The sequence below is a fragment of the Rhizopus delemar genome, genomic scaffold, assembly GCF_000149305.1.
Source record: "Rhizopus delemar RA 99-880 supercont3.12 genomic scaffold, whole genome shotgun sequence".
NCBI lineage: Eukaryota > Fungi > Mucoromycota > Mucoromycetes > Mucorales > Rhizopodaceae > Rhizopus > Rhizopus delemar.
The window spans coordinates 1,280,370-1,293,651 of NW_027137838.1; the positions used below are offsets into that span (position 1 = coordinate 1,280,370).

A 13,282-nucleotide genomic window follows, 5' to 3' on the forward strand; every position below is an offset into this window, starting at 1 on the left:
ATAAAGAATATTAGATGGTCCTCTTTATCTCTTGATTTCCTTTTTTGGACAGTGTTCATTTTTCTCACTTTTATGAATGAACAAGTTACAATATAGATATATTTATTTATTGCGTATTATTATACTTAAAGTAAAAACAATAATAAAGAAATAAACATAATGTTTCGAAAAAAAATTATTTTTATTTATTATAATAAATATTTGAGCAAAATATGCTTTTATTTAAAAAGGAAAAAAAGAAAGAAAAAAAAAGGGGGAGGGGCAAATACTTACCTTGAAGAACAAATATCCAAGTTTCATGAGAAAAGCGCCATTCCTGCCACCAACACCCCCTATCAATCTAGTATGAGACATAATGTAGATAAAAAATAGCCATAAACCTTATAAAGAGAGTACGTCCCTTAAAGTTATATACACCAAAAAAGCCATGAGAACAAAGAGAAAATCGTACTTTTTTTGGTTCTCAAAGCTTTTTAGACTTTGATTAACAGGATCAACCACGCGAAGGTAAAAGTACATTTGATCCCAACCTGGTCTTGTTGCAGGCGAAAAACCTGAAAAAAAAATGGCTTAAAAAAAAACACAAAAGAGACCACCCAGAAGCCATACCCAGAAGCCATACCCAAAAGACCATGGAACCATTATTATTTTTCTTTGTTTTTTCTTTTCTTCTTTGATAGAGAGAGAAAAAAAAGAAAAAAAAAAATAGAAAAATGGAAATGATCTTTTATAGCTTAAATTTCTTATCTTCAAATTCCTTGTTTACTTTTGTTTACTTACTTGAAATTTTTTTCCTTTTTTTTACCCACACACATGAAATTAAGGAGTAAATAAACTCTTGGTTGGCTTTTTTTTTTTTTTTTTTTTTTTTTTTTCTTCATACAAAATACTATCCTAATTAAAGATGAGGCTTGAAAGGAGAAATAAACCAAAAAAGAAACGCGTTAAAAAAAAAAGGAGCTTTATTACACTCTTCACTCTATACATATCCAAATCGTTTTCAGTGTTCACTATATTTATTGCTTGCAGTATATATTATTTGATTCCCTTTCTCTTTCTCTTTCACACACACACACACACAAAATACCAAGCCGAATCACATTTTTTGCTTGTGCATCAAATATAAACAAAGCAAAAAGATGAGAAAAGAATGACTTTATATATATTTTTTACTAAGCTACCGTTTCACTTATTCCACACATATCAACTCAGTAAAGTATAAGAACCAATCACTACATGCACAGGTTATTTTGTGCCTAGAAACAAAATATAGCAAAAGACAAAGCATCTAACACTGTAGGGTTGATTTGGTTGTGAAGTATGATGACCAAAAAAATAAAAAAAAAAAATGGAATGTAGATTAGAATGTTTGTTACAAAGATTGTGGGCTGAAAAGGAAATCTTTTTTTTTTTCTTCTTTTGCATGAAAATTGTACTAGTGTCACACAAACCACTTTTTTTTATTTTATTTTCATTTTGCTATTTATGTTTCTCAATAAGAAAAAGGGAAAAGGTATTTAGTACAGATTGACTTATAAACCACTACCTTATCATGAAGCAAAACCACTTGTGAGTCAAACTAAAATGAATTGAACTCAAAGCGAGAGATGATCAAGTTCTTTACATGCTTCTGTTTTTTAGTCAGTAAACAATCTTGCTTTTTTTTGTTTTTACTCCGAACCATATTCTTCCTTTATTTACTTTTTCATTTATGCAAGAAAGGAACACTTTACTAAAAAAGAGTAATTCATAAACTGAATTTTATTGATTATCAACTGAACATCGCTTCATATTGAAGAGAGAGAGAAAGAAAGAAATAGAAAAGCTCAGTTTATAAATGTAAAAGGTGTATGCATGCGTATAATGAATATAAACATGTTGACAACATTCATCTTCGATTTTTTATTTTTGTTTTATTTGAGTTCAAATTGATGCTAGCAAGTTAAAATATGTGCAGAAGTAAAACATTAACTTGATAAAGCGTCTCCGTTTCTTCTCCAAAGGCTCTCTACTAGATCCGTCCGCAGATCAAAATGAGCCTGTTGGTTCGGAACTTTGTTATGAGCGCTAATAAATTCGAGGCTTGCTGGCTATTGTTGTTCTTGTGGTCTTTGTGGCTCAGAAGGAACAGATGATAAGCCTTGCTGCTCTCGTTCCCAAAGGGAGAATTTTGTCAATATCACCCGCCCTTTGATTTTCAATGATCTTGTTTTGCAATATGGTACATGTTTTCATAAATCGGCGAATATATGAGATCTTCCAAAAGCGAAAAGGTTGCGCAATCATGTCAAACATTGATTGTAAAACAACTAGCAGGCACTCAACGTCTTTTCAGTAGACTTCTTACTTCTAACTAAATAGTTATTAAAGATTTTAAGTATATAATCAATGTTAAAGGTAGACTTCGCAGTTCTGCAGCTTTTCTATATTCTCCTATCATTTCGGTGACTCATGGATTATCTGAACAAACGCTACATATCTTGGGTACATACCATCAAAAGGATAATAGTCTCTTTCATACTGATGCCCATTCACAGTAAAACTCATTGATGGGTCGTTGCCTTCAGCCATTTTAGCAAAAAGAGGCGAATGTTGTAAGACATTGACATCATTTAATGACCCAGGAAGCCCAAAAAAGAGTGCCAAGCCCAGAGATCAGAAGAAGCAACTGCTTCAAGTATTACAATTGGCTTATCGTGCTTACCTTTGAACATGTCATGCCAGACTGTAAGATAGTTCTTCCATTCCTAATGTATGTAATCAAGTGAGCCAAGCATACTATTAAAGCCTTGTTCTTCAGCAAGTTCGTATAACCTATTAACATCTTGCTGATTTGTTCGTCTCAGTTAGCTAACACTATATACGTTAATAACAGTCTTGCAGAAGCAATTTAAACGCTCTCTTGCCATAGTTGTAGCAAACCTGAGGTATTCATCAAATGAATCAGAAGACGTGCGATAGGCTAACAGGCGAATAGCTATAGTAACTTTTTGCAAGCTGGAAAGGCCAATTCTGCCTGCACGGTTGCGTCTTTGCATAAAAAATGCATTACCGCCTTTTACCCCTTCTACGATTCTAAAGAAAAGGTTACAAATCATTCTAAATCTTTGTCGAAAGAATGATTTATTATAAATAGGGATGCGAGCAAAAGAACTTCAATACAGAACATCATTTCCTTTGATAAAATGTCTTCCGATAGTGCTACAGTCTGCAACTGATACTATTTGCCATCTGTTGGCCTCTTCTTAGTCCTTAATAGACTTTAAAAGAACTAATGGAGTCAATTATGCATACAAATGTATATTCCTAACCAATTAAATATGTATGATTAGTAAGTATTGGCTAAATAGATCAGCCGATCATGACGAATATTCAACATATTCTGATTTACTGGACACTTCAAGTTCCAATATATAGCAACTCTATTAATTGAATACTCAGTAATTCAGCTATTATAAAACTATATAAACTCTGTACATTTTTACTGTAATAAAGACAATTAACTTTATTTTCTGTAAACACGGTTCTTCTCTGATTTAAAAACAAAGGATCTGATATAGTGTATTTACAACTTCAACATATCTTTAACTCTTTACTTATTGATACTTTTAACTTTTGGGTGTATAATCCCATTGTACAAGGTAATCAAAGTATTTTGGCTTATTAGCTGATTGTTATTGAAATCAATCAGTGATTCAATTAACAGCCGTTTAGCCACTGATAGCTTTCTGTCTTTGACATTCGTCTTATGCTTCATTTCCCTGAGCTTGATCATGACTTGCTCATTCTCAACATTATCTTCAAATCCAAGATCAGTCCAATATTTCATCTGATATAACATATCTATCAAAGTTTGCACATCATTATGTGAAAGTGGCTCAAATAATGTCAAACTCAGAAGCTTTGAGCATATGGATACATATCCAAGCGGTTCTGTCTCAAATAATTTAAGTGGTACAGGAGTGCAAAAATTCATGCTGCAAAAAAAGGACGACTTGATGCACCAAGGGTTCAAACTTGCTTTCTTCTTGTAATTTCTAATCGTCCTTGGGCATAGTTCAGTGTTTACTGCCTGGAGGGGTGAAAACAAAATGAATCTGTCGTCAAAAACCATTAGGGGAGGTGTAGCAACACCAAGAAATGCATCCAGTTTATCATCCTTTATGTGGTTGCAGAGGCCTCCTGTTGCAATTATTTCAAATTTGCCAAAGACGAAGCGCAATTCATACCATGTTGCTTTGCCCTCCTGAAATTTCTCCATGTTAATGGTAAGATGATTAGCGTATTGATCCAGTTTACTGATAATTGCAACATCATCAATATTTTTGTCTTTATAATATATCTCGACTTGTGTGATGAATATCCAGTTGTTTTGTTGACTTACTATAAAAGAATGGATCAATAATGCTTTCAATTTCTCAATCGCAACATCAATTGTCTGCTTATTGATCATCATATGCTTGTCGAAAGGTTGATAATCGATAATAACTTGATATTCTTGAAAGAGCTGTGGGAACTTTTCAAATATGATATTTGGCAAGAAGCCTTTGGGTGAAAATACCGCATACTTTAATCTGTTTTTGTACAGAAGAAGTGATTGTAATTCTTGGTCAAAAAAGTTTCGTACAGGAGAAGGCGATCGAAGCCTTTTTATAACTGGATTTGTGTATTGCTTCTCGGACGATCGTTTCTTTAAATTTTCTACTACGATCAATCTACATGTACAAGAGTTTCGTGCAAGCACAGAATAAAAAATTATTAGGGGGTTTCGATAACCTTTGAGGAACTGATAAATAACTTACACAATACACGATTTTGAATGTACATGAATAAGCAGTTCAAATACTTCTTTAACGTCATTGTTATCCACGTAAATTCTTTCCAAGAAGTTTGATAGATAATGAAGTAAACCTTTAGCTTTGCCAAAATCCATGCTTTTCATGACAGAGATATCAATCGCTTGTAAATTCTTAAAATTGGCAAGATAGTGGTTGCTAATGGTCTCGGATAAGACTTTTATGGTAATAACATTTTTAAATAAAAAATCTCCAGCTATGTAATGCCTGTTTGTAACTCGGAATACCGTATCCAACAAACGATAGTCATTGAAAATATCATATAGCCTTTTATTTACTAGAGTAAAAGTAAACTTTTCCAGTAAATTCAAATAAGCATATATTAACTTCAAAATATCTTCGTTTAAATACAAAATATCGGACATAATAGATGAGAGATGTAAAGACGATATCAAAGCTCTCTTTTTCAAATTTATACTACGTCGCTCTAATGGCTACAATTCTATATAAGTAAAGTGGTACAGACAGTTTCAAGGAGTAAACTATCAAGTGTACTGAAAAAACACTGATATTGCCTCTGAATATATATAGTTATATGAAAGTACGGCATGCATTTTTAGACGATAGGTCAGCATTTGAGCCACTCATACCACTTTATAGAAGCCTGTATAAGTGTTTGTTGTTATACTATAAACATGTATTTCATATACCATCCAAAAAAAAATATTTTGAATTTCGTGTCATGACGGTTGGTCCTTGAAAAAGAAAAATCAACTTGGTTGCAAGGTAATTATCACCCTCATTTTACAGTAGTTACCTATAGCTAAGAGTCTTGAGCATCAGATGCACAGGACTTGAATGTTAAAATAGGGGAAAAATACTTTTTATTTGTTTGTATGTTTGTAGTACGGCATTTGGGATGGGAAAAAACTAAAACTTGTTGAAAAACAATAATTTTAGATAAGAACTAAACGTTCCATAAAAGTAATAAGCAATCGATGGCAAGCTATACCACTGTAAGAAAACACACACATGGGTCCAGATGATTTTTTTTTTTAAAAAAAAGTTTATTCTATTTGTAGTATTCATATGTACTTTTCTTAGCTTCTCGAAATGAAATCATTTCAATACTAACAGGATTTACCAACGTGAAGGTGAAAGTACGACAAATCCCAAAAAAAAGAGTTCTTTTGATTGCTCTCTCCGTGCATCCCCCAACTAGCTGTGCCTGTTCCTTCTATGAGGTAAGACAGGGCTAGTTGTTCGTAAGCGTCACAAACTAGGGTAGAATAAGTCTTACACCAAAGAATCTCTTTCCCCAGATCCTTCATTGAAAGAAAAAAGAGAAAAAAGGCTTTGTGCTTTATTTATATTTAAAACTAGGCAAATGATTATTTTTTTTTATAAGGAGCCTAAGCTCATGTTTATTAATATGACAATTGAGTCACAACTTGTTTTTAGGTTTTTAAATTTTTTGGAGAATTATCGCCCTTTTTGTTTTGGATTTTGAGTGTTATGGATGAAGTTATGAAAGTAGAAAATGAAAATAAAATAAAAGTAAAAGCTTGAGACGAAGTTAAACCAAAGACCAGTGTGGAAGTGCACGATGTGAGCAACCATTTTGTACAAGAGTTTCGTGATGTAGTTGACGAGAAAGTTTTTGAGAACTGTTGGATGACAGAAGTGTGAATAGGAATATTATCAAAAATGAACGCCCAGTGAGTGCGCCAAACAGAAAGCAAGGTGTGACTGATGATAGCAGATGAAATATCAAAGCTGGATGCAGAGAAGGGAGAGAACTTCAACTGGAATAGTGCATGAGTGACGGAAAAGGAGGAGAAGTACTGCGTTGGAAAATGTTCGTTCCAAATGCTTTGCCAAACAAGCAGCTTTGGAGGGCACAGATAGAGAAAGTGTTCCAAAGTTTCTTCTTGATCGGGACGATTTAAGCAAGAGGAAGAAGGAAAGATAGACGGGAGCAGCCGATGAAGAGTGAATCTAGTAGGGAATTTGTGGTGTAGTAGACGATGCCAAACGTTCCTGCAAGAGTGTGAAAGAGGAGGGTTCCAGAATTGACGCCAACCATCTGGAGGAAGAGGAAAGAGGATCTTTGAACCGCTGGTTGGAAGTATGCATAGCCGGCGGAATAGTATCGAGTTAAGACGCCGAGAATTATCAACAGTAATCAACTTGCAGCCTAAAAGAAAAGGAGAGGCATCAACAGCAGAGGTGAGATCTGGCGTGAACGGATGGGATCCGAGACTAGCATACTGCACAGTGATGAATGGACGAACCAAGAAAGGGGCCAGAAGGATGTGATTTTGCCGCACTAGACGAAGAAAATTCCTGGCAAGATACACAGCTATGTACCCTCTTTTTATAATTAAAAGATGAATTATTTCAAAAACATGGATTGGAGTGCTGTCCATGACAATATGAAATCCTTGCGTTTCAGGAAACGCATCCATGATATCCATTGTATCGTTAATGAATTGCATATAATGGCCAGACGTAGTACCTTTAAGAACACAAATTCTATCCTCAAGTGCTTTTCTTTTTGTAGCCCTCTAAAACTTTTCTTTTCTTTTTGAAGTTTTTGGGTTCTCGTGATTAAATGAATCACATCAAAAGCGGAGATCGCTTCAATGACAGTTTGTCAGTGAGCTTTTGATGAAGGAGTCTTACTAATAGCTGGTGAACCACATCTGGACCAGTGCATGTTGATATCAAACCCGAGTTCATCAAGGAATACGCAGTTCTTGAAGAAACACGTAACTTTCTTCATTCATTCCTCAGCCCATACAGCACAGGCCTGAGGGATTCTCTCACAATTTCTTGCACTAGGCTGACAGCATACAACTTTAAAGCTGAGTTGGCATTCTTCCTTGATAAACTCTACTACTCTAGATTTCTTAATTTCTAAGCTAGCAAAACTCTTAATTAGATCATCCGCTGCGTCCTGAATGGTTGCTGAAGCTTCTTCATCAAAGAAAATTAAATGCTCCTGATGCTTTTCATTCAGTTGACAATCATTCTTCCTTGATTTTCATCTCACTTTGCTGAATGTTTGTCTTTCTGATGGTCAGCTGCTTGTTTTATTCTTTTGGATATGGACTATGTCTGTCATTTCAACCACGACTTTTGTAATGAAGTAGTGAATACTTCTGGACGATTATCATCCGACAAGCTGAAAATGTTCAATCTCAATCAGCTTCTCATAAGATGTAAGCCTCCAATTCTTTCTTTATTCTATTTATTTTCAAATATTTGAAAAAATGGTTTCTCTTGTATGGTTTCTTTTTTTTTCTGTAAAATTTATGCTGTTCTGGCTAGACACCTTGTGCTTCATAGAGTAAAGCCTCAGTCGCCATTCAATAAATAAAATCTTGAATCCGAAGCCAAAAAACATAGATGTCATATACTTTTTTGAATCTGAACACTTGAAAAGCAATTATGGAGAGCAAAACTAGCAGATGCTATATCAAACTTAGCAGGCACTAATGAATGGTTCTATGCTTTGGACTGTGCTCAATGATGTATCTAATCTTGTCAGAGTCATATTTTGATGAATAAGTCTATATTTGATTTCCATCTATGATGTTCTTGTTTTGGTTAAGAAGCTCCTCCTCTTACACTTGATAAAGAGGATGAAACAACGCCTCTTTATTTATTTGTTTTTATCCTCTCCTTTGAATGATTGTAACCCAGCTAAACAAGCCGATCAATATCACAAACAGGATTGTATTCTCTTTGATAAAGCACCCTTTAATTATTATACCTTTATGTCTCAAATTCATTTATGATATCTGATGAAGAGTATATGCATTAATGCTTATAAGCTTTGTATGTTTATTGTCATTTATAAAGAGTTATTTTAAAGATAATAGATTTGAAGACAATTAATTTGGAAAGAGATTGTTTGAAAGTCGATTGACTTGAATATGATTACATTACGATTCGTAAGACTTGCTTGTTCTCAAACATCTGAATTTACTATACACATCTATGAAAGATACATTTGCCACGATTTATACCGCCCGACTTGTGGCTCAGCCAATAGCAGATGTTACTCTACTATCAACCTTTGTACGGGAACGACGAAGCCTGATGCCGCTGATTATACTACCCGACTCGCGACTCTACGGGGACAAGCAAGTGCTTACACACCTGCTTGGGGTTTGGTTACGATCCTGCTCCCCCAACATGTAACCAATATTGGGAGACAAGTCAAGCTTCTGATGTGCACAATCACATGGACGATGTATATAGCAAAAACTTTTGTTTGAGAAAAAAGGAAAAAGGAAAAGAAAACCAAAGAGGATAAGACATAGACAGGGTCCAGATAGGGTCCAGAGAGGGGTCAGACAGGGTTCAGATAGGGTCTAGACAGGGCCATCAAGCGTTGGACAGGGACCAGCGGGGTCTAGAAGCAAACCAGATAGGAAATAAATAGGTAAAGAATATGTAGAATTTGTTTGACGAGATAGATAGATCGTTGAAGAGATGACTTGACCAAGTATACTTATTAGAATAGCAACACAAGAAGCAGAGAACGCGTGTAGATAATAGTTTTATTCTATAAAGACCATGTGTCAGAAGAATGCATCAACTTGAGATATTAAGCTACAGTTTAAAGAGTACCTGACCAAAGAGGCTTTAAGAGCAGTGTTATTCATTGATAGACCAGAAGTTGTGATTTGTATGAAGTGAGCCAAAGAGTAAAGAAAAAAAGAAAGTGAAAAACAGGAGCATCTCTGTCTTTATTTATATTTCTTTTTTCCCTCATAAGACTATTGCCTGTCTTATGTCACACAAGATGGGCGTTGTTATTTTGAATCCCCCTCTTTTAAAGCTTAAAGGATAAAATAAATACAAAAAGCTGCAACTAGTACTCTCTATATATCCTAGCTTTGAATAAGAATGGAAAGTTTCATATTTCTTTAGATAGAGATGTTACTCTGTCTTTCTTTCTTTCTCTTTACCTTTTTTTTTCTACTGGGAATAAAAACTTATTCATGCAAATCTTAAAAAGGCATGCCGACTAATTAGGGCTTTATTTTTAACGTACTTACAAAAGGATCAATGGAGGTCAAGTACTGATAAATAAAGGGATTCCTCTCTCTCTCTCTTTAGTACTCACATATTGTTTAAAACAATGTACTCCTGAATATGAACTTTTATACTGTCTTCATTTATAGGCAACGTATTAGGTTATTCGCTAATGATCCGTTCCTTATAATCTGTTAATACATAGTTATAGAAAAGGATAAGCTAAAAATGAAAATATTATTCGTGAGAGGGGCCATGTAAAGCTTAAAATCATGGAACGATAAAAAACGCCTTATACTAAACTATACACAATAAAACATAGCTACCTTACTGAATAGACTAAATTAAATTCTATCATTTTTTAAAAACCCCCACCCCAAATTTTTTTATGACTCTCATTATGTTTTTTCTTTGTATAGGGCAGATGTGATTTAGACTTGTTTATAAATTGATGAACAATTTACATTTCTATTATCACGGTCAGATACATGCTCAAATCCAGTTAGTGTCATATATCCTTCTGTTACCCCAAAATAATTTCATGGAACACATACGATATAAAATAGCCTTGTTAAAAAGAAAGAATGGAGAGAAAATACATGGGCTTCAAAAGAAAGTGCATCGCTCAATCCTTCAAAAGCAAGCATTCCTTTCTATTAAATTACAAAAGAGTATATCAAAGAAAGTCCCCTATTCTTTTTAGGATTCGTAAGGTTAGGTATAAATCAAGGTTGATGTAAGAAAAAAGAGAGGTTACATGAAATAGGAAACAAATACTATATGCGCTCTTTATCTTATTGGCTCACTATCATCCACATGAATCCGTTCAAAGAAAATAAAAAAGTACATTTAGTATAAGATGATACATAGTTTATGATTTGAAAATGATAGCAGTGGAGTAGACATCCTTTGACTTGAAATCGTAAAAGCAAAAGAAGGCTTATAAACAAGTGTTCTAATGGATAAAAAGTGAAAGGTTTATTTAATGAAAAAAAGAGGAATACATAAATACAAATTAGGAACGTATACATTTTAAGCCTTCAATTTCCTACATCTTATTCGTTTCCTCAAGCTATGGTTTACCAATACTATCATTCAAATACTTCTTGATATGCAAGCCATGCTTTATATCTGCCTATTGTCTCTTTACTTTGACTGGTGCAGGAAGAAAGGCATTCAACTCTGTCCTGTCATTGCCTTGCTTTTGTAATTTGATCTATATTGAAGATAACTACTATCGCGTTGGTTACAATCAACAACTTAACATTTAAGTTCCTTGTTTGCCTAATTTGGCTGGTGCTTCAAGCTTATCATCATTGGCTTTCTTTTTTCTTCAACCTCCTTGTGTCATGTTCATAGATATCCCATTCGTGACACCTTCAAGCTCTTAAGAATCGTGTTCTAGTTTTGTATCCATCCAAAGTTCCAACGGTAGTTTATTTTATAGCATATGAAATGTTTTTATTAATATTCATCACATTAGCTCAAGAAATGCTTGTGGCTTTCTCTTGTTCTTTCTCTTTGCCTCTGTGTCTGTATCTGTCGCCGCCATGTTACTTTCTGTAATAACCTTGTATTGGTTGTTTTACCCAATTTAATTTCTTTCTATCTCTCTCCTCTTGATATGCTTTGGTTCTTTTTTTTTCTTCTCTAAAAAGAAAAAAGAAAAAAGAAAAAAAAATCTCCAGTGGGTTACCAGAATGGACTGATGATCTGTTGGCTCACGTAAGCTCAGCCTCTTGAAATGTGAATCCGATATAGCCATGACCATGTGCGCCTGTATACGGAAAGGAGTGTCTCCTCCGGAATAGAGGGATCTTCTGCTGATCGTTTCAACGCAGACAGTGAATAGTCTTCAGTGAACAGAACTCCTTCGTAATTGTTGGACCATCCATTCCACTGGCTATTTTTTTTTTTTTTCCTTGAAGGAAGAGAAAGGAGAAAAAAAAAGATCCAAGTATATCCAAGTATATATATATATATATATGTATATGTATATTATTGCTGGTGATACTCTTGTGAGGTAAGCTTTTTATTTACCTTACGAGACACTAATGTAGATATACTAATGCTTTGAGACAGATATTTAATTCCATGATCGCTCCATGTTGCTTCTGATCATCTTTAAGGAGTTGTTCTTGCTATGATCATGTCTTGAAGCAAGAGGATCAATCTAACACCTTGTTCTTGCAAGTATCTTCTCTAGCTTGACCTGCAATGAATAATCCATGTAGGGTACCAAATCATATGCATGTAAATTTTTTTATCTTGTTTAATGTTTCTAATCTATCTATTTTATACAGTCTATTCACTTGGAACACTTTGCAAAACATACAAGAGAGGATCAAAGAATAGATAATAGACGGTAGACTTGGTTTTGCTCTACCTTTGAAGGTTTGGATATGCCCATTGGATAACTAGCTTCCACAGATTCCTCTATTTAACGATCGTTGCCGTTCTATTAGACCTTTTTTTTTTTTCATCTTCTTTGTTGACTACACCTGGTCCTAAAGTCATGAAACCTATATCTACTAATGTAAGCTCAATAGTGGGATACTATCTCTAAATGAACATGCTTACCTTGCACTGACTATACACTCTATCAGCATAACCTATATGCTATTTAGCATCTAATACGTCAATAGCTTCTTCTTCTTATCCATTACAGTAAGCTATCATACAATATCCTCTTGGATCCTTCATGTTGTATTGATCAAGAGGATAATGTAGTAAGCATCAGTCCACAGATATATAGATGCTAATCATACTTGTATCATCTTGTAATCTGTCTCCCTTTGTCCCATCAAGCTATTGACTTAACAAAGATTACTAGACATGATGATTAGTCAAAAGGAAGGAAAAAGAAGAAGAAAGAAGGGGAAGAAGAAGGAAGAAGAAGGAAGAAGAATCCATCTTATAGAATCCATACAAGTGTACATTACCTTTGCACTGATAAGCCTGATGATGTTTATAAGAAACAAAATGAAAAGAAAGAAAGAAAAGGAAAAAAAAAAGAACAAAGAACAATGAATTATGATTACTTTTCCCAATGCGGATGACAATGATGCACGCCGATGAGAAGGCTATCTTTGTCTAGATGGGCATTGACTAGTTTACTATGAGCCAAGTTAAAATCGTCCCTTTTTTTTAACTTTTTAATGGACGAGATGGCATAGTGCTACTGGTCTATAAAAACATAATAGGTCACCCAAATAAGTACAATAGCCACCGTTAGTAGAAACAAAGGACACTAACTGATCGATTGACATCGATAGTCATATCTTGACTGTGGATGATACAAGCTTAGTACAAAATAGATAGTATATCCCATTGATCAGAATGGGGATAATGTTATTTGATATACAAATAAGTAGATAGTAGCATACACCCAATCTGTAATGCTATATCCATATTCGTATAAGCAAAGAGGATTGATA

The 13,282-nt window shown here is 34.2% G+C and overlaps 1 protein-coding gene across 1 annotated transcript; it reads right to left on the reverse strand.

The window, feature by feature from the left end:
* Positions 1 to 2,309: 2,309 nt before the first annotated feature.
* Positions 2,310 to 2,571, reverse strand: RO3G_13767 (uncharacterized protein; the record flags this gene model as incomplete). The annotated part of the gene is made up of 2 exons (XM_067668351.1): positions 2,310 to 2,353; positions 2,493 to 2,571. The coding sequence occupies 2 exons, from the start codon at positions 2,569 to 2,571 to the stop codon at positions 2,310 to 2,312; spliced, it is 123 nt and encodes a 40-aa protein (XP_067524452.1).
* Positions 2,572 to 13,282: the final 10,711 nt, after the last annotated feature.